Consider the following 21,725-nt stretch of genomic DNA (forward strand, 5'->3'; position numbering starts at 1 on the left):
AGTGTATCAAATCAAATGAAAAAAGTCAAGAACTTGTATAAAGTGTGGGGAACAATATCGATATTGGTTTATTGATAGGTCTCTTTCTCAGTGTTATCTACAGGGGTCTAGCAGTGAGTGCTGTGATATTAATAAAGTCTGGACATGCTACAGATATGCCTATCATTATTTGAGTAAACTAAAGTTAAGTAGAGTTTGAGGAAGCAGTTTCTTCAAACTCTGCTAGCATTAACGGTGCTAGTTTAGCAGACAGCCTTTGTAAAAATGCCATTGGATAATTATCTGCACCTGCATAATTTATACCTTCTTGAATTTCAGTAAACATCAGTGGTTTTCCAGCCACTTACTTTATTAACACACATACCACACTAATATGGACTTCTACTTCATTACACTCTGATATGCTTATACACTTATGATATGCCTTTGACATGTTACTTATTACTTTATGCATACTACATTTTCCCATGTACATTTTTGTTCTGCTAGTCTTTTTCAAATTTCCTTTCTATGTATTTGTTGAGCTAACATTATGTTGCTGTGACATAAAGAGTAGTTGCTCTATTTCTTCTTATTTTAGAAGATTAATTTCTGCTTGCAGTGGCAGTCTTTTTATACAGTTAGGTCCATAAATATTTGGACAGAGACAACTTTTTTCGAATTTTGGTTCTGTACATTACCACAATGAATTTTAAATGCAACAACTCAGATGCAGTTGAAGTGCAGACTTTCAGCTTTAATTAAGTGAAGTGAACAAAATGACTGCATAAAAATGTGAGGCAACTAAAGCATTTTTTAACACAATCCCTTCATTTCAGGGGCTCAAAAGTAATTGGACAAATTAAATAACTGGAAATAAAATGTTCATTTCTAATACTTGGTTGAAAACCCTTTGCTGGCAATGACAGCCTGAAGTCTTGAACTCATGGACATCACCAAATGCTGGGTTTCCTCCTTTTTCCTGTTTCCACCGCCCAATCAGTTTGACTGCATTTAGCTGGATTTGAGCAGACAGTATGTCTCTGAACACCTCAGAATTCATTCAGCTGCTTCTGTCCTGTGTCACATCAATAAACACTAGTGTCCCAGTGCCACTGGCAGCCAAGCACGCCCAAGCCATCACACTGCCTCCACCGTGTTTTACAGATGATGTGGTATGCTTTGGATAATGAGCTGTTCCACGCCTTCTCCATACTTTTTTCTTGCCATCATTCTGGTAGAAGTTGATCTTGGTTTCATCTGTCCAAAGAATGTTTTTCCAGAACTGTGCTGACTTTTTTAGATCTTCTTTAGCAAAGTCCAATCTAGCCTTACTATTCTTGAGGCTTATGAGTGGCTTGCACCTTGCAGTGCACCCTCTGTATTTACTTTCATGCAGTCTTCTCTTTATGGTAGACTTGGATATTGATACGGCTACCCCCTGGAGAGTGTTGTTCACTTGGTTGGCTGTTGTGAAGGGGTTTCTCTTCTCAATGGAAATGATTCTGCAATCATCCACCACTGTTGTCTTCCGTGGACGTCCAGGTCTTTTTGCGTTACTGAGTTCACCAGTGCTTGCGTTCTTTCTCAGGATGTACCAAACTGTAGATTTTGCCACTCACAATATTGTAGCAATTTCTCGAATGGGTTTTTTCTGTTTTCGCAGCTTAAGGATGGCTTCTTTCACCTGCATGGAGAGCTCCTTTGACCACATGTTGTCTGTTCACAGCAAAATCTTCCACATGCAAGCACCACACCTCAAATCAACTCCAGGCCTTTTATCTGCTTAACTGATAATGACATAACGACGGACTTGCCCACACCTGCCCATGAAATAGCCTTTGAGTCAATTGTCCAATTACTTTTGAGCCCCTGAAATGAAGGGATTGTGTTAAAAAAATGCTTTAGTTGCCTCACATTTTTATGTAATCGTTTTGTTCACCCCACTGAATTAAAGCTGAAAACCCGCACTTCAACTGCATCTGAGTTGTTTCATTTAAAATTCATTGTGGTAATGTACAGAACCAAAATTAGAAAAAAGTTGTCTCTGTCCAAATATTTATGGACCTAACTGTATATTTTTATATATTTTATATTTTGTGCCAAGAGTTTGTGTATTCTTTACTTACCAGTGAAATCTTAATAATTCATTCTGATGATTGTCGCCACCAGAAGGCAAACCAGAGCCTTGAACACCAGACACAACTCAGCCAAACACAATTTCAGGTAAAAATAAAATTATATTTATTTAACAATAACCCCATTACAAGGCTAACTTCAGCACAGTAATAAGACACCCAATTAGTTACTTTCCATCTCCATTTACCACTCCTTCACAAGTGTCATCCACCTCCTTCCAACTCTGAAGTTTGTGCTGAGGAAATGGCTTCCTTTTATGGTGGAAGGGGAGACCTTTTGGTGTCACAACACTGCATGATGGAAGCCTTTCCGGGTCATATGGAAGTTCCCCAAAATAGGTTAGTCTATTCCTCATAGTGCCCCCCCCCGCCGCTCGCGTACCCAAGGACCCCAACAGCATCACCCTTCTGTAATACAATTCCCAGACAACCCTGCGAGTGTCCAAACTGGGCTCCAGCCAGGGGAGTACTGCCATCTTTGGTGCTGGGGAATGAATTGTTATGCAATCACTTAGTCCTCTGTTCATCCATTATTTGCTTATCTTGACTAGGATATAAACTGGGGACCACTGTGCCTCCATTCCTGTGCTCTGTCCATTATGGCCTCCTGGCCGGGTAGATATTTCCCAATTGAGATGCCAGGCCCTCTAGGCTTCGGAAAAGGCAAAAAGTTGCTATCCATACTCAAATGTCAGCATCATAATGTTTCTGGGAACAAGACTGTGAGATTTCATTGTTTTAGTGGCTTGCACAATTCCCAAATCTCAACTCTGTACAGCAAGGTTCTCAACTTGTGGTCCGGAGCTATGTAATCAGGTTTGTATTAAGTTCTTTAATTTTGTTGTGATCATCCCTACAATTTTTGAAATTGTACATTATATGCAATAAACGGTTTCATAACGCATAACTTGCTTGTGATGGGTCATCAAATGATTGTGTAGTAACACTTTTGGTTCCGAGAGCCCATTACTGTCCAACAGCTGCCCTATGTCACTACCTGCAGTTCACCAGAGACGCATAAACTGAGAACTGATGGGCTACATGTGACTAGCGGTGAACTGGATCTACAAGCCTAACAGCAAGAATTAAGGAACAAAGAACAAATAGTTTTTATCATCTTGACCACGTTACCCTAAGCAGATGTCTGGTGTGGGTGGCAATGTTGTATGCTAAATGCAGTTTCAGCAGGGATGGAAAATTGGTGGGTGCCTCATTTCATGTTCACTGTTACAAAATACATCTGAGATGCAAAGAAGTTTTGCATTAGCTTTATCATGCTTCTCGTATTTTGAAATGGTCTGATAAATCTCAGTCTACTGATAGTGTGAGCAACATGGTTGTTGGACTATTGAGAACTCTATGAACACTAGAAAATATCAAAAGGACGACACACAGGCTGTGGAGAGCAGTCCTTGCCAATACAGCAGGGTGCCATTTCTTCCTCGTCTTTTAGCTTCTCCTGTTAGGGGTTGCCACAGTGGATCATCTTTTTCCGTATCTTCCTGTCCTCTGTGTCTTGCTCTATCACACCCATTACCTGCATGTCCTCTCTCACCACATCCATAAACCTTCTCTTAGGCCTTCATATTTTCTGGCAGCTCTATCCTTCGCATCCTTCTCCCAATATACCCAGCATCTCTCCTCTGCATATCTCTAAACCAACACAATCTTCCCTCTCTAACTTTGTCTCCAAACCGTCCAACCTGAGCTGACCCTCTAATGTACTCGTTTCGAATCCTATCCATCCTCGTTACAGCCAATGCAAATCTTAACATCTTTAAATCTGCCACCTCCAGCTCTGTCTTCTGTTTCTTGGCCAGTGCCACTGTCTCCAACCCATGTAACATAGCTGGTCTTACTACCATCATGTAGACCTTCCCTTTCACTCTTGCTGGTACACATCTGTCACACATCACTCCTGACATTCTTCCCCAGCCAGCCTGCACTCTCTTCTTCACTTCTCTGCCACACTCCTCATTATGCCCAATGTCATCCACAAGCATCAGAGTCCACAGGGATTCCTTTCTAATCTTGTCTGTCAACCTGTCCATCATCGTTGCAAATAAGAAAGGGCTCAGAGCTGATCCCTGATATTATTCCAACTCCATCTTGAATGCATCTGTCACTGCTACTGAAGATCTCACCACTGTCACACTTCCCTTGTACATATCCTGTACCACTCTTACATACTTCTCTGCCAATCCCGATTTCCTCATACAATACCAAAATTCCTCTCGAGGCACCCTTTCATATGGTTTCTCCAGGTCCACAAAAATGCAATGCAACTCCTTGTGGCCTTCTCTATACTTCTCCATCAACACCCTGTGATTAACTCTTTTAGGGCAGATGTCGACTTTTGTCGACAGGAAGGGTTGAGGGCGCATGTCGACAAAAGTTGACATCCAGGGGTAGAGGGCAACAATCAGCTGTTAATGACAACAAAACTCACTGTTACATCACAGGTATTCCCTCTGTGCTCGGAGGAATGTTAGACTCATTGACTCGCCATCTAATCCTTGCGTGTGCGTGAGTTACGAAATGTAAAGAAAGGCAAGATGGCATCGACATCTCATGAGGGAGCGAAGCAAGTGTAGATATGAAAATACTCAGCAGACGATGTTTTGCGCGTTATCGCAGAGTCGGACTCTGATTTTTCAGAATCTGATTTAGTTGACAGTGATCAGGAGATTGAGCAAGAGAGTGAGGAACTGGCATCAGCTGATCAGACGCAGCCGATGCACCTACGTCAAGGTTCGTGTGGGAGGAATATCAAGATCTGTGGGAGCCAAACTGGCTACCTGACTTCATGGCTTGCTGTTGGACACGACAGATTACCAGCCGCTGGACTACTTCAGGCTGCTCTCTCCTGATGCTGCTTTTCAGCTACTTTCAGACGAGACAAACAGGTATGCAGAGCAATTTTTTGAATCGCGGGTTGCGCTTGCACCACATTCTCGTTTTTCAAAGTGGAAACCCACAACAAAAGACGAGATGAAGGGCTTTGTGACATTACAAATAGAGATAGGGCTAGACTGGTGATATAACTCCAGGGAGCATTGGTCCAAACGTGCTTTGTCCTCTGGTGGCTTTGGACAGGTTATGCTGCGTGATGATAGGTACGTGCTGCTGCAAAGTTTTATTCACTTCTGTGATAACCAGAAGCAAATCCCAAGGGGTGAGCCAGGCTATAACTTCATGTATAAAGTTCAGCCCCTGCTTGACATTGTGGAACCAACATATAAACAATTTTATCAGCCTGGCCGTGATTTGTCTGTGCATGAATCTACTGTATGATAAAATTAAAGGGACACCTTTTTTTCTGACAATATATGCCAGACAAGCCCACAAAGTATGGCATAAAGGATTTTGTACTGGTAGAAGCAAACACTGGTTTCTGCCTGAAAGTAATTACATATACAGGAAAGTATTTTTTTCAAAGAGTGAACTGTCCCTTGACAAGTCAGGTTGTGCCGGAGCTGCTTCAGGGCTATGAACCTTTGGGTCATGTTGTGTACATGGACAATTTTTATACATCACCAGAATTGTTCATGGAGCTACAGAGCAGGAGAATTGGAGCTTGTGGCACAGTGAGGGTGAACAGGAGACACAGGCCTTCACAGTTGAAACCAGACAGGCTAAAGATGAAAAGAGGTGACAATACGGTTTTCATGTGGGCAGAACACTAGGTGGCAGTGGCATGGCACAATGTCAAACGGGTGACTTGTCTCTCTACGGTACACACTAACAATATATATGAGAAAGGAAGCACCAGTGCAACACATATTGTAAGCAGTGCAATGTGGCAATGCATGCAATTGGCTGCTTTGAGCGATATCATACTTGGCAGGACTTTGCTGTGTAACATGTATGTGATATGTATGTGAAATCATAGATTATGCAGGCTCATACAACATGCAAGACAGTAACATTTGTCAAAAGTAAATATTTTTTGTTGATTTGATATGTTAAACAATTGCTTTGTGTTCTTTTTAAAAAAAAGTTAATTTTTGGAAAAATATTCAGCCCTGGAAGAAAAGAAACAAAAAAAATAGCCCTAAAGATTTAAACCATTCAAACTAGGCTGTTTGATGAGATATTTATTGAGATATATCTTGTCACCAACATAAAATACAAATAATGAACACCAATTCTTTAGTAATAAATTAACCACGGTACTTAATTTTTTTGTGCAGTTTATTGAATTGTTAAATTAAAACTGAGATGTTGAACTATTTGCAGACTCGGTTAGAAGACTGTATTATTAACAATAGAGCTTCTTTGAAAAACTAAAGTAAACTGACTCAATTAATTATTTTTACCCCATTATTCTGGTGCCATGAATCAAGTGACTTAAGTTAAGTCACCAGCCATACTGTCCTTTCAAAAACCAGCACATCCTTGAACTGCACCGATTATAAAGAGTTTATTTTTCTCAGCCTTACTTCATTTACACTGGCAGTGATACACCTCTTAAATCTATTTGCTGTTTTGTATGATGATTACTGCTTAATTAACAATATTACTTACTTTCACTTTTCTGTTTTAGTAATATTCATGTGAAAAAAGCTTGAATGGAAGAAAACCTTTTGCTGATTTTTTTATTATATACCCATTGTTATCTGTACAGTATGTGTATGGCTCCATTGACATCATAGTACTAATCATCTTCTTGGGTCCCAGTATGGTACTGGTTTTCTTATTTTGGTTCTCAGAAGAACCCCTGCCATAGAGTATAAGGTCATTTATTTCTCCTCTCCCACCAACACAGACATGTCTCCGCTCTCAGTGAACTGCTTACTTATACACGTCTGGGCTATACTAGTTATGGTACTTTTAAAAATAAAACACAAAAAACGTTTGCTTGTACAACCAGCTTGGAGATGGTCTTTAACTTCTGTGGAGGCTAATATTGAAAAACTAGTGAACGAATTGCAAGCTCAAGGTTCATATTGAGTAGTTTGTGATTCTAACCATTGAACTGTATGATATTTAATTGAATAATATTTAACCATTATGCATTTAATCAGTGTGTATGTAACAAACACTCAGTATGCATAATTTATCTTTCGTTGCTATTACATTACAATTTCCTTCTCAACTGGCAACTAATTACCAACTTATGCTATTGAATCTTCATCTTCGTCTCTTCGATAAAAACAATTAAGGGTTTATGGCATTATGATACCACTTATAAGCTGGTTGTCAGCAACTTATATATAGCTGGAAAAACGGTCCTTGGATGTAAAAAATTTAGAAACCACTGCTACAGAGCATCTTGGTATGAGGCAGAAAGGGCAGCTTGTGACAAGACTGTGCAGCCGTGTGATCTCCAACAACTGCTCAACACAATCATATCCACACAGTACTATATTCCTGAACTTACCCAACACCTTATAAAAACCACGTGCAGATAAAGTGATGCTCTTCTGAGGCCAAAGTAGTTGCAACAAACTGCTAGACAGGTAAAGTTAATAAACAGCACAGACACTCAAAAAGGTACAGTAAGAATTAGGAAGGAGCAAACTCTTGACATTAAATCTTATTTTCTTACAATGAAAGCTTACAGGCCTTCTCGGGTTTTACGGCTACTGAAATGGGGATATTAAGCCACAAACTGAAGAGTATAAAATGTCCTTCCATCTGTTTGGTTTGATGTCACCATCAAATGTGCAGTATGCTGAAGACATCAAAAATACAGTAGTCCCAAAAAAGACAGCTTACCAATCAATGACTCCCTGACCAGAGTAGACTGTGATTCAGAACTTTGTGGCTTTGAATGTTCTAAATATTGATAATATTCACGTGTCCTTTCTTAGCAGATACCTATGACCATAGATGTACCATGTTGCCAAATTTCAGCTTTTTAACTAAAAAGAAAAGTGTTTTTGTTGATGAGTGAGTGAGTCAATCAACTTTGTAATATTGTTTAATGTGGAAAGAGAGAGATTTAGAAATATTTGTATTTTACCAGCTCTTCAAATGCTTAACTCTCTCTCTGTTTTCCTACTAATTTCCCTTTTTGTTGTGGACTTTGATCACTTAATTATATACTAATAAGTACCAGGAGTGCAACAGGCACATGAGCAAACCACTGTATGTTGGAAGACTGCAGTTACTTCAGTGTCAAATCAACTAATGGGGCCAGGTGTACATACTGGATGAGTTAACCTAGAACACTTGGAAAAGGGGACGACGATGACTAGAATCCTTTAAATTCAGGAGGGAAACAATAAGATATCCCAATGTAATATTAATATATATATATACAGTATATATATACACATACACACATTACCAAACACACACAGTACCAGTCAAATGTTTTAGAACACCTCAGTTTTTATGGAAATGCACGGTTAAATGTCTAGTTCTGAAACAGCTTGGAGGTTTGTTTTGGGTCATTGACTTATTGGAGGAGGAACCCCTGACCTACTAGACACAGAGCAGAAGGTAATGTGTGGTGCTGCAAAATGCTATGGTAACTCATTGGATTCAGAATGCCAGTCACTCTGTGCAAGTCACCAACTCTGCCTCCCGCAAAAGAACACTTCCTCTTCCATGTTTGACAGTTGGGTGTCACACACTGAAGGACCATCCTTTCACCAACCTGATGGTGTACAAACACCCTGTGTAATGAACCAAAGATTTCAGATTTTGATTCATCGGTCCATAAGACTTTCTTCCAGTCTGCAGTAGTCCACAGCTGGTATTTCAAGGCCCTGTTTTATCCTTCAAGGAATGGATTTTTTACTGCCACTCGCCCTGCCAAACCTGCAGTCTCCTCTTCCCAGTGGATACTGGAACTTGTTCTTTTCGACTACTGTTAAGCTGTGCTTGATGCTGTTGTGCTGTGAAATGCCTGTGATCATGCAAGTTGGTGACCCTGAGAAACTTGTCTTCTGATTAGGTTGTGACTTTGGGTCTGCCAGATATCTTCCTGTTAAGAGTTTCCTCCAGTTTCCAATTACCTTTGGATTGAGTAGGACATCGTACTCACTGACACTTTGATTTTTTTTCCCCCGGTAATTTCTGTAATTGAAAGGCCTGCACTTATATGGGTAATAATGCTCTGTCTTTCTTGCCATTATCATGGGAATTTACAAATTTTGCACAGTGCAGTTTTGTCCAAGTAGTACTTCAGAGGGTGTAGGAACAGTCTGCTACCAAACTCTGCTTTAAGACAGACAAGAGGGTTTTTAAGTAATCAATAGAACTTGGTACACATGTGCAAATTGTTTTCTTTAACTGGCAAGGCTTAATTTTCTTTAACCTATCAGCTGTTCCCTGAAGGAGGCCTATTTGTAATATTCTAAAACTTCCTTTAAGTTTTTCCTAAACAAAGCTTTAAATTTAAATGTCTAGTAGTATACCGCTTACCTTTTTTTTACTATTTTAGGTCATTCATTGCATTTCAATGGATTAAACTTAAAGAAAAACTGGAAAAACTGAGGTGTTCTAAAACTTTTGATCAGTAGTGTATATACAATGGATATAAAAAGTATACACACCCCTGCCAAAATGGCAGATTTTGTATAATAAAAAATTAAACCATGAGTAATCCTGTCAGAGTGCTTCGTGATAGAAATGACTGCTATGCCCTGCGGCAGTGGATTTGAGTAACTGGTTTAAAAATGAAAGATGTAAACCTTAAGCACTACAAAAGCACACCCAGGTCACACTTGGGACTGTATACTGTAGTGCACATTCTGCAGTTTACTTTTAGTGTAACTGATCGTGTCAGGCAGTGATAAAAGAGTTCACGTGGTGTATTAAGAGAAAAAGCTTATCAGTGTTTTGGGGACATTTATATACAATGAAATTCATGTCATCATTGATTCTGATATTTTCATTTTCAGAAATACAACAAATGACAGAGCAACATCAGATGAAATCGCATCCTACTATAAGAATTATGTAAAGCTGATGGGGCTTCAAAATAACTTTGTAGACAATACATATGTGACATCCGTCATGAAACTTCATCGGAACAAGAAAGAAACGGACAACTGTGAAGTGAGAACAGAAATGACCAACAGCAACCAAGAACTGCCAGAGAAAGAATGTGGTTCCTCTGCGTTGCCTCAGAGCATTTGGGAAGTGAGAGGTTATCAGAGAGTTTGCAATGGTTCTCATGTGCCTTTCTGTCTGTTTGCCGAGAATGTGGTCCTTGCGACTGGTGCATCTGATTCTCCAGTCAAGTTGAATGTGGAAGGGGAAGACTTGCCTTACGTATTCCACTGCATTTCAGATTTAGGAATGGCCATAAGCAAGCAAAACCTGAATCAGTCGTCTGACCCAGTGTTAATTGTTGGGGCAGGACTTAGTGCTGCCGATGCCATTTTGTGCACTTACAACAACAACATTTCCATTATTCATGTCTTTCGCAAGCGGGTTGGTGACCCCAGCCTAATCTTCAAGCAGCTTCCAAAAACGCTCTATCCAGAGTACCACAAGACCTACCATATGATGTGCACACAGTCCTATTCTGCTGCGTCTGGCTTATATCCCGACTACACAAGCTTCCCAGAACACTGTGTGGTCTCATTTAAACCAGACAAGAACTGCATCCTAGAAAGTGGCAACAGCTTGAAGGTTTTTAAGATCTCAATAGCCTTGGTGCTAATTGGCACCCACCCTAACCTGTTTTTCTTGAAAAATCAAGGGCAGTACTTGGGCCTTAATCCCAAAAAACCTATCTCATGTAGGCAAAACCCTATAGATATCCACCCCTATACCTTTGAGTGTACAAAAGAAGATAATCTTTTTGCTATGGGGCCACTCATTGGAGATAATTTTGTACGGTTCCTCAAAGGAGGCGCGCTGGGCATCGCCAGCTGCTTGGCAAAGAGGCACAAAAAGAAAGGGAAACTAATTGTTAATGAAGGCGGAGCAGAAAGCCCTGGGTCCAAGTGAGGCATGCTGAGAGCTCTGGGAAAACTGCAAAAGCACATAACTACAGAACGTTACGACCAAGAGTCAGCGGTCACACTTGCACTACCGGAGTCTGTTCTCATTTTTATCTGCTAGCATTTAAATATGCAGCTTTTTTAAAATGGCTGGAAACATAAAGGTTCTTTACACTAAACAATTTTAACATCTTATATTATGTGGAAACTGCAGTTAAAAAATGAATATACTAGACCTGATATAAACAAGTGCTAAATTTTAGTTTTGTACCTCGGTTTTAACACTTGAAAATATATTCAGAATTTTACGAAACTAATTTACAGTTTCATACTAAGCAAAAGTACCACATCACAGTGTCCCAGAATACCAAAGGATCCTAATGGAGACCTTGGCTATAAAATACAGTTTGGTGTCCTCAGCGCTGAATGAAACTTACTACAGGACATCTCCCCTGATGGCAGGTTGTGTTGTAAACTGTGTGCTTAGATTTTTCAGGTAAGGAGGTCAGACATTTTGAGGTAAGCTAGTTCTACTTACTAATCATGGTGCTGGTGGATGATATGTTGCATGATGAATAGCACATGCAATTAAGAGTTTCACTGTACTCGTACATGTGATGGTAATGACTCTATATACCCATAAGCCTCTTCGTCACCTGAGATCAAGTCTTAACCAATCTGTGAAAAAGCCTTCTCTGCATGACATGCCGCTGGTAAGTCCTCTGATGGCGCCTGTGCGGTCTTGGCTCCTCTTTGTGCACTGCAGGCGTTACTGATGCTAGTTGAGGTCGGGAAAGCTACACTTTAACTAGGTGATGTTTGAAATAACGAGGCACAGTCAAAGAAAAATCAACATCACATATTTTCATTATACGGAATTAACCTGTCCATTTATTGCATGATGCCCTCTGTAGTCTTCTGCTGGACTCTATCAGTATGCTAATGTCAACCTCATTTTAGTTGTATGTTTAGTCTTTATGTTTTATGATTTTTACACTTTATATTAGTGGAACTTACTGCATTGTGTTAGTTTTGTTCCTGCTTTTTTGTAAATCTTGTCCCATTAGGACATGTTCTTCCAACTGGAAAAACAGTCAGTGAGTAGTAGTAGGCCTATACTGGTAGGCACAAAGAGAAGCTGATACACAGGAGAACACTGTCACATCAACGTCAGGTTTAAACAAATCTCAGTGTGTACAAATTCATGGATTTCAAGATCAAATCTATTTGTATGATTGTTTGATTTGGTACAACTCGAGAAGCGCTGAAGTGGTCGCTGGCTGTGATTTCTAAAAAAGGTGTGCAGCTTAGGTTTAATGAAGAACTAGACCAAGAGTCTGCACAAAACTGGGAGGATGCATTGGAAACCCTCCAACATTGTGTGATCGACCGGCCTGGAATCAATAGAGCATTCAGTCTGCCGTAAAAGTGTAGCAAAAGTGGATCATCTGTGTACACTGTGGTAATTCTAAAGAAAATAACAGATGCATAAATACCATTACCACACAGCATTCCTTTATTATTATGCACAAAAACCTATGTACCAATAGTTTACTTAGTTTAAAATGATTCATGAAAACCTGCTGATTTAAGAAAAACAGTTGCTTTTTCCTGTTTTTCCCTTAGAAGGCTATGCACTTTATGTATGCTTTTCTGTATGAACTTGTGACCTGTGAATTTTTTAACACCACAATCCAAGATAATTTGACTGCTTATGCTGTGAATATTCAAAATAGAAATAAGCAACTTAACTACAAACGAAGACATAATACACTGTACTTATACATGGAGCAGAAACAGGACACGTCTAATGAGATGAGTTGAGAGGAGGGACAGGGCATTTGAAGCCCTCAAGTGGAGGTCCTGTTGTAATGCATTCATGTGCGGATTTGGCTGGGGGTCTGCTATTCTCAGGAATTCAGGACTGCACACTAACTTTGGAGTTAACCAGTTGCCAAATTTTAAATTACCTAAATACTGTTAAAAGTGCTTAACAGCAACGATTTATGTAGGTTAAGTCTACTTGTGCCAAAAATGTTATTTTTTATATCAAAACAGCATCAAAGTATTCAGAGTAGGTATGTACTATGCTTGCATTGTATTTTAATCTCCTGAATTTTGTACCTTGCTAAGACTTTCAAAGCCACTATATATAGAATGTGTGAATGTTCATTATTAACTAAGATGATGGGATGGATTTTTTATTCTTAAACATGATGTATACTTGCATTGAAAAGTTCTAATAACAGTGTTCAAGGTGTCAGGCTGATCTCATTGATCCCGGGTTATGAAGTGAGTGCTTCTGTGAGAGTCAGACTGGCATTTTGAGCTGAAGTGGGTGTCAGCCATGATGCTAAAGCAAACCCACATTCAGCTGTCTATATTATACAATGTTGGCCAGCAGGCTACTTTATTCTAAAGCATCAAAATTGTTCATCTGTAGGCAGAAATGTTGCATAACTTTAGCCAATAAATGCTTTGTCAGTTTCAGATAATTAGTTGTACTACAGTATTGTACATTGTTTCTTAACAGATCAACAGATTTTACTTAAGTAAACCTTACAGCCATGTCAATTCTTTAAATTCAATTTGACAGTCAACTAAATGTGAATTTGTTTATCCTTATTCTTGACATTGATAATTGAAATCAGCATAATATGTAAATATTCAGAATATATTTTGCCATATATTGAGATCAGGGAACACCATTAATCAAAATGTACTGTAAAATGACTCCAAAAGAAACTGCTTATAACATTAACTACTCAAAATTAACACATTTTTGACAAACTGTAAATGTGGTTAAGAGCAGTACAACAGGCCATACTTTGTTCTGTAAAATTTTTTTATTATTTTTAACAATAAAACCCTTAGAAAAAAACAATATTTTCTAAATTCAATTTGACAGTCAACTAAATGTGAATTTGTTTATCCTTATTCTTGACATTGATAATTGAAATCAGCATAATATGTAAATATTCAGAATATATTTTGCCATATATTGAGATCAGGGAACACCATTAATCAAAATGTACTGTAAAATGACTCCAAAAGAAACTGCTTATAACATTAATTACTCAAAATTAACACATTTTTGACAAACTGTAAATGTGGTTAAGAGCAGTACAACAGGCCATACTTTGTTCTGTAAATTTTTTTTTATTATTTTTAACAATAAAACCCTTAGAAAAAAACAATATTTTCTATGTGATTATATCTCTTAATGATATAAATTACAAATTGCTTGTTGCTTATTACTTTGTTTTGGTTCACTGCAGCTACTGAGCTATTATTCAGAGAGCTGGCTAAAGCAGACATTCAGTAAGTGAAATGAAGAATCCCCTCAATACCGTAAAGATGATCAGTGATGTGTCAGCAAGAAATCAGACTTATCTCCTTTTTGCAACTCGGGGGTTATACCTACAGGCAAGAAAAAAAAAAAGTAAATTTTCTTTACAAAATGCATTTTAAAGTATACTGATACATGTATAATGCACATGTAAAGATACTGCCAATAAAAGACTGCTCTATGCTTGAATCAAGTATGCAACAATAAGAAACAAGTGATTTTCTCTTCACACCCTCAGACATTTTTCCACAACTGCTGTTCCCCAGGCTTGGGTTGCAAACACTGCTCTGATGACGCCTCTCTGAATGAAAGCCCACCTACTAATCTCCCAATAAGTTTGAACAGAAGGCATTAAAGTTCACAAAATCAACTCCATCCAGGCCTTTCTCAGTACTTCATATACAAAATATATATGCATATATACAGTATGAGGTCATTTATGTTGTTCATTTAACTGTTTTAAATGGCTTTTACAATTATACCATACTTCCCACAGTAGGAAATAATATTTATTATAACTACAGAAGTTGTTATAATGGAACAAACTCACTTAAGATACAAAATTGAGGTATACTATTGAATTTAATTTTGAATAGATTCCTAAGTATTTAACATATTGATAAGACACTGCTATAAAAACCTAAAGAGTACCTGCATAAAAATAACAACATACAAGACACAATTCTGTTCAGAAGGAATGCCTACAAAAGTAAATAAACATCATTTCAGGAATTTTTTTGAAACGTTTTTTTCAGAACTGATTAGTTAACTGATCTTCTCGTCACTTCGTTTGCTCGCTTACGGTAGGGATGTGCACAGAACATGTTTCTGTTAGTCGAGGCGCTGACAGTTGAATAATTGCTGGATTGTTTTCAAGGTCCAATCATTTCATGTGGCCGACTTCATTCATTTTGCATTATTTTAAAGGGCCCTGACTCTAAATTCAGCTGTCTTCATAAAAGCCTCTTCAAGTGATGTCGGTACAACGCAGACAGGAACCTTAAGAAGCTTATTGCTCAGTTTTAATATCCCTACCATTTACTTAAAACACTTCCTTCAATTTTCATCTTGTTTGGAGAGCTGCAGTCTGTCTGGGGCATACAGGAAATAAGGCATGAACTAATAACTAAGATGGAGTTCCAGCACAGTGCAGGGCACATTCATATACATAGCCACCCGTAGTCACTCCAGTGAAAATTCCATGTATGGCTGTCATGTGAGAGGAAAACTGTGCCACCGTGACAAACTAACTTTATATATAAACAAGAAAACCTTATTTAATTGGTTATCTATTCAAATAAAGAGTCAAATACAATATTCAAATCACAATATTTCAACAAGTGGCAATGCCTGCTGTTTGCCTATCAAACAATCCAAGATATTTCAACATGGCCTTTTAGAACAGCACAAAGCAAATCACTCAAGTCACAACGAAAAGTTGGGTCCACTTGAAATTCTGCTCCCTGATTTTGTATGTCACATTGAGGGCATATAATATACTTTGTAACTTGACTGAAGGTCCAATTCTAGCAATGCTACATAAATACTGTGTAATTCCATCAAGGTAAATTGACAATTGCGTAAGTTATAAAAATACATCTTATACACTATGAGAAATAAAACTGTACAGATCAAAACAGTAAACAGTAAACCCCATAACCCCTCTAGGCCTACCTAAATAATTCTCGAACCACTGTCTGCTTGACGGGGCTCCATACCAGTCTCTTATTTCTCTCCCATCACCCTGGCCTCTCTTCTCTGGCATGGTGTGTGTGCCTCCATAATGATTCCAGCTCCACTCATAATATCCTCTGAAGTCCTGTGGCCAGGCTCTCATTCATCCTTTCATGGCCCTAGGTATCCCCTCTAACTTAAGTTCCAGGCACTTCTATACTCTATAATATGGGACAGTGTGTCAAAACTACAATACGGAGTAGGAACTGCTTGCTGTCACATTCTAAAGTTACTGCTGTTCTCAACATTTAACACTAGAATCCCTGAAACCTACGAAAAAACTCGTAATCCCGGGCCACCTTAAATTCTTTCACACCTACACATCAGCGTCTTTTGTTTTGCAAATGTGTCGACCAGTACAAGCAGCAAGTAGCCTGTTATCCCATCCCCTCCACCAACAGAGCTCAACTTGGGCAAAAAGTTCTACCAACTCAAGGCTCTTTATCTGCGTGTCAGGTGCCTGGAGTTGTATAGGGTAAATAATATATTGTTATTTGGAATACATACATTTCATGTGTGTTCCATGTATACGACGATATGTGTAGAATTAAAGTAAATGTGAGTCAAGAAATGTAGAACACATACCTAAAGCAGAAAGTTTTTACATGTTATACAAAAATGACGTGAAGCGTATAATGTGTGAAGACTTTAGTCTAAATATCAAATAAACATGCTTTTATTCAAGATTATCTCCTTCCTTTAGCTGCTCCCGTTAGGGGTTGCCACAGCGGATCATCTTTTTTTGACTATAGCTGTAGGTGGAAGTCCCATTTTATTTTATGGTCCCAAGCAGAGTTGTGTTGCTGTGCAGTAGTCTATTAGCCAGCCAAAATCGCTGTGAAGAAGCTGTCTGTTGTTAGAGTTCTGCCTTTGTCTAGAAACAGCTCCATATGCTTTATGACCACAGACTCGGAAAGGCTTTGCCCTGGGTTGTAACTCAAAACACAGCTCTCAACAAAACGTTGCCAAATGTCCGAAATTGCAGCAAATTTGTCACTTTAGTGTTTAGATCTGGCAGTGCCATGCTGACGGTGTTTGCGCCCAAAAAGAAGAAGCCTTTGATTTGAGTCTGTAACAGCTGGTGTAAAGTTTTGCTACCTATAAAAGATATCGCTGAAGGTATATAAGCAGACACACAAACGCTGGTGAATCATGTCTTCTTGGTATCCCATTTGAACATGAGTTGTCAATTGAACATTTTTTTTTTATTCCCAATCTTGCCTGTACTCCGCGTTATGGTGCATTGTACTGAAAATGCAGATAGACTTCTTCCTTTCGGGCACATACACTGTCTGCATGGCACTGCCAGATCTAAACACTAGTGTGGATAGTCCGATAGCAGTCACAGGAAACCATATCTTTGATTGCCGGTACAACAAATAGTTCTGAGCAGGCATCAACCACAGCATTAACTGTGGTCATTGCTGCTCTTGTGAAAAGAATGGAGATAAACATCATCAACTCAGAGAGAGAGAAAGGCAAGTTCATTGTACCACGTGAATGTCACTGACAGAATAAAACTGAATTAAAAAAAAAGGTAACTTTTACAAGTAGCCAAAACTTACACCGGGTGTTACAGACTCAAATCAAATGTACGTTTTTATCATAGTAATGATAATAGCAGCTCACTACTCAAAATACGGAACACCTGGACTTGAACCTGGAACCTTTTGGTTATAAGGCAGCAGTTCTTACCTCTGTACCATCCAAGAATACATATCAACTTTCTGTCAATTGACTTTTGAGCTTGGGTTTTTAACTCATTGACAGCAACATGTAAAGTGAATGATGTTTTTTTTTTTTTTTTACTTTGGTTATAGTCTTGAATAAACACGCATGTTTATTTGATATTTGGACTAAAGTCTTCACAAATTATACACTTCACGTCATTATTAGTATAACATGAAAAAACTTTCTGCTTTAGGTATGTGTTCAGCATTTCTTGCCTGGCATTTCCTTTCATCCTACACTTACACAGGTAGTTGTAGACACGGAACACACATGAAATGCATGTGTTCCAAATAACAATATATTATTTACCTTATACAACTCCAAGCACCTCACATGCAGATAAAGACACTTGAGCTGGGAGAATTTTTTGCCTGAGTTGAGCTCTGTTGGTTGGGGGAATGGGATAGCTTGTGCTGATTGACACTTTTGCAAAACAAAAGACGCTGATGAGGAGAGGTGCAAAGGAATTTAAGGTGGCCCAGGATTACAAGTATTTTCATAGGTTTCTGGGATTCTAGTGTTAGCCAAGCATTAGTAGAAACGGTCTGAAGGATTTCTTTAAAAATCGCTTTACCAATCTACCTTAGCCATCTGAAACAAACTACAAAACAGAAAAGTCTCTTTCTGTACAAAAATGAAATCATCCACCTGTTAGTTGGAACTCATTTGAACTACAACCGCCATCACTGTTGTGATTCCATGGACTCTAAAGAGGTCTGCAGCATTAACACCCTGGAGTTGGGATGACCAGGCCACTTTGTCCTCAATAAACTCTTCCAGCACCTCTCAATGAATTCCCTAGACAGCCCTAGGCCAGTTCAGTGATGTAGTCCTTACAGTAATTCCTGAGTGTGTCCTTGGTCTTCTCCAAGTGGGCTATGCCTTAATGTCTACTAATTGGAGAAGGGACATCCTTACTACATGCAAAATAACCTCAGCTAGCTACGCTAGATCTATAAAAGCAATAGTCCTACTTCAGGTTTCTCCCATATCACTGATCTCTTTACAAGCACAGGAATCTCATTTCAGCTGCTGCTTCTCGTGATGTTAATGTTTCAGTTACTGGCCAGAGCTTGTGACCAAAGGTAAAGTTGGGGATGCAGACTGATGGGTAAATGGAGAGCTTCTTCTGGGGACATAACTGCTGCTTCATCAACACAGTCCTGCTGCTGCTGCACTGATTCTTTGGTCAGCCTCATGATTTCCTCTTTCCTCACTTATAAGCAAAGCTTTTACCTAAAGAGAAAGCTCTTGTTTTTCTGAGAGAGGACTAGGAACTTGGATATGCAAAAAATGGAGATTAAGTCCTCAGGTCCACAAAATGGACACTCTCCAGCCACTGGTTGTGCCTTGATATCCTGGCCATGAAAATTAGGAGATGTGGCCTTTCAGTGTCTATGGCCCACAATGACTAGACTTTTCTGAACACCAAGTACACAAATACAACTCTTGTTCCACAAATACACACAACAGCGGCACAGAACCCCATTCTCTTGAAAGAACTTCCCATAAGATATTTTATGGTGCATTGTACTTTATACACAATATTTATTTGCAATCTCCTATAACCCCTCAAATACTTGTGCCAGAGTAAAGAGTGGAAACACTGGTCCACAGCCAGGGCAGAATCAACATTGCATCATCATCATCATCTTCCTACATCAGAGGTTCATTATCATCTATTGCACAGTAGGGCTTCTGTGCCTCAAAGATTCTTAGAAATGTGCTATCTGTATGCATGCTCTCAGGATTACAGGAAGGGGCAAAACAAACAAACAATATATAATTTGGCCCTAATAAATGTTCTGATTAAATCTTGGAAAACATTACACCCAGGACAGAGGTAATGGGAAAAATGCCTGGAGCCAAATCTGGGAGTGTAGTTTGTGGCAAACACCCTGTGGCTGTTAAGTCCAACAAATCCATGCAGGCCATACATGAAAGAAGGGGTTGTTAAATGACAGGCAGGAGCATGACATATCCAGGTATATTAGACATTGGAAATAGGAACTGGATCTTGGGATATAGAACATTCTGTAGTTTCTATAGTAAGAGGAGCTGCAGCTCGTGGAGGAGTCTGAAAAATACGAGTTCTGTGTGATCGGATTCACCTCAATGTACAGCACTTCTCAATAACACGTGGTCTTTACTCTGCTTAGATGCCTAGTTGGTCTGAAGATTGTTAAGTCTCCGGCTAGGTGCCATGCAGTTTGAAATTTGTTCTGTTGAGGACAGGGTCACCACAATGTGATGTTCAATTGCAAGGATGACTATAAGCTACCATCATGAGGCCACTAAAGGAGTGTTGTGATAATGTCTAACGGTTGTGAAATCATCTGTTCTATTGATAGGGTGGGAAAAACATGGCCTGTTCTCATTTTTTTATCCTTATAAATGTTTATAATGTTCTCCTCAACATGAGTTTCACTCTAGACTAAGCCATCTTTTTATTCAGCCCCAGACTTTTATTTATCAAAAAATTGTCGCTTCCATAGCTGGCTGCCACCCAGGTTCACCACCACAAACTTATTTTTAAATATCCCTGTCCCTTTTTCCACCAGTACATACCCGCCAGATGCCCAGGTAAGTATGCAGTATTTACACTCATCCCTGTTTGTCAAATCCTTACCAGAAATTCTCATCCTCTCAGTGTTTTAATGTCAGTGATGAGTGCTACTTCAGTGGCTGGTGAAAGAAGAAAAAACTTCTGAAATGTAAAAATACACTGGGTCTTGTAAGCCCAGGTATCAATCAGGTTCTGTGGGGTCTGATATGGTTACCAAGACCCAGTGGAAGATGCACAGTGGGTAAGAAGTGTGTCATTGCAAGAGACCAGACCAATCTGCCTGCAGGCCCCTCTAGTGACCCGGCCATATTCAGTTTGTATAACAAAGAATCCTCATTTAGGCGTTTTTACATTAAATTCAACAACCATATCTTTGTTTGATGTTTCTGCCATCTGAATTTCTCCTTAAGATTAATAAAGTTTATCTAATCATTTTAATATTTAAAAAGCTTTGTACTGAAGTCTTTAAAGGTGATGTCAAAAATGAAAGCCCAACTTATCATCTGTAATTCCATTAAACAAAAAATATGAGGGTGTATGAAGTACCTGCTTGAGCAGTGCACCATGACATTTGCTATTTTAAAATACTGACAGAGAGTACATGTCTTTAAATAAAATAACAGGTCTACAGAAGGAATTCAGTCTTCACAACTATAAAAGGGTAGAATCAGCAAATGTAAATATTTATCAAGGATTGTGAAATTAGTACGTTAAGCTATATACCAAATGTTTCTCATTATTTAATACACCAAATACCTTATTTTTAAAATGTAAAAATACAGATCATGCACTATTTTCCAGTTACTTCTTGTTTTAATGTCCAAACAGCTTGGTATCCTAAGTGACCAATACGAGACAGAAGTTACGTCTACAGTAAGGGGAAAGCATAAGACATATTACAATACTCATTCAAATTATATTGGCCAAATTAAGCCTTAAGAGTAAGCTAGTAAGTTCTAATTAACATTTACACCATACTGTTGAATATGTGATGTGAAAAACTAATTTCTTACACCTATAATACACCAAAACAAAAAACGCTTTCCCCAGAAGATGGTAAAACTCGTATCACTGGACGTATATTGTATCTATTTGTTTTTCTTTTCTTGTACCTTTTTCTTGCACATCTTGTAAAGCACTTTTAACAATATATATAAAAATCTACTCTCTCTCTCTCTATATATATATATATTTATATTTTATATATATATATATATATATATATATATATATATATATATATATATAAAATCCTAAGCCTAAAAGTGCAACGATTTTATGTGACTTTTTTTCACGCTTTAAATCGGGCTTATTTTAAAACC

At 38.6% G+C, this 21,725-nt stretch overlaps 2 protein-coding genes across 2 annotated transcripts in view; one reads left to right on the top strand and one right to left on the bottom strand.

Moving 5' to 3' along the window:
- osgin2 (oxidative stress induced growth inhibitor family member 2) overlaps positions 1-12,105 on the top strand; it is a 63,061-nt gene extending 50,956 nt beyond the window's left edge. Inside the window, exon 6 of the mRNA XM_028817148.2 lies at positions 9,974-12,105. Coding sequence (XP_028672981.1) covers positions 9,974-11,030 — 1,057 coding nt within the window. The 3' untranslated portion in view covers positions 11,031-12,105. The remainder of the gene's footprint in view (positions 1-9,973) is intronic.
- Positions 12,106-13,850: 1,745 nt separating this feature from the next.
- nbn (nibrin) overlaps positions 13,851-21,725 on the bottom strand; it is a 92,012-nt gene continuing 84,137 nt past the window's right edge. The window contains 1 exon segment of the mRNA XM_028817146.2: positions 13,851-14,443. Coding sequence (XP_028672979.2) covers positions 14,413-14,443 — 31 coding nt within the window. The 3' untranslated portion in view covers positions 13,851-14,412.

This window comes from Erpetoichthys calabaricus, chromosome 13 (assembly GCF_900747795.2).
Source record: "Erpetoichthys calabaricus chromosome 13, fErpCal1.3, whole genome shotgun sequence".
NCBI classification, from domain to species: Eukaryota; Metazoa; Chordata; class Cladistia; order Polypteriformes; family Polypteridae; genus Erpetoichthys; species Erpetoichthys calabaricus.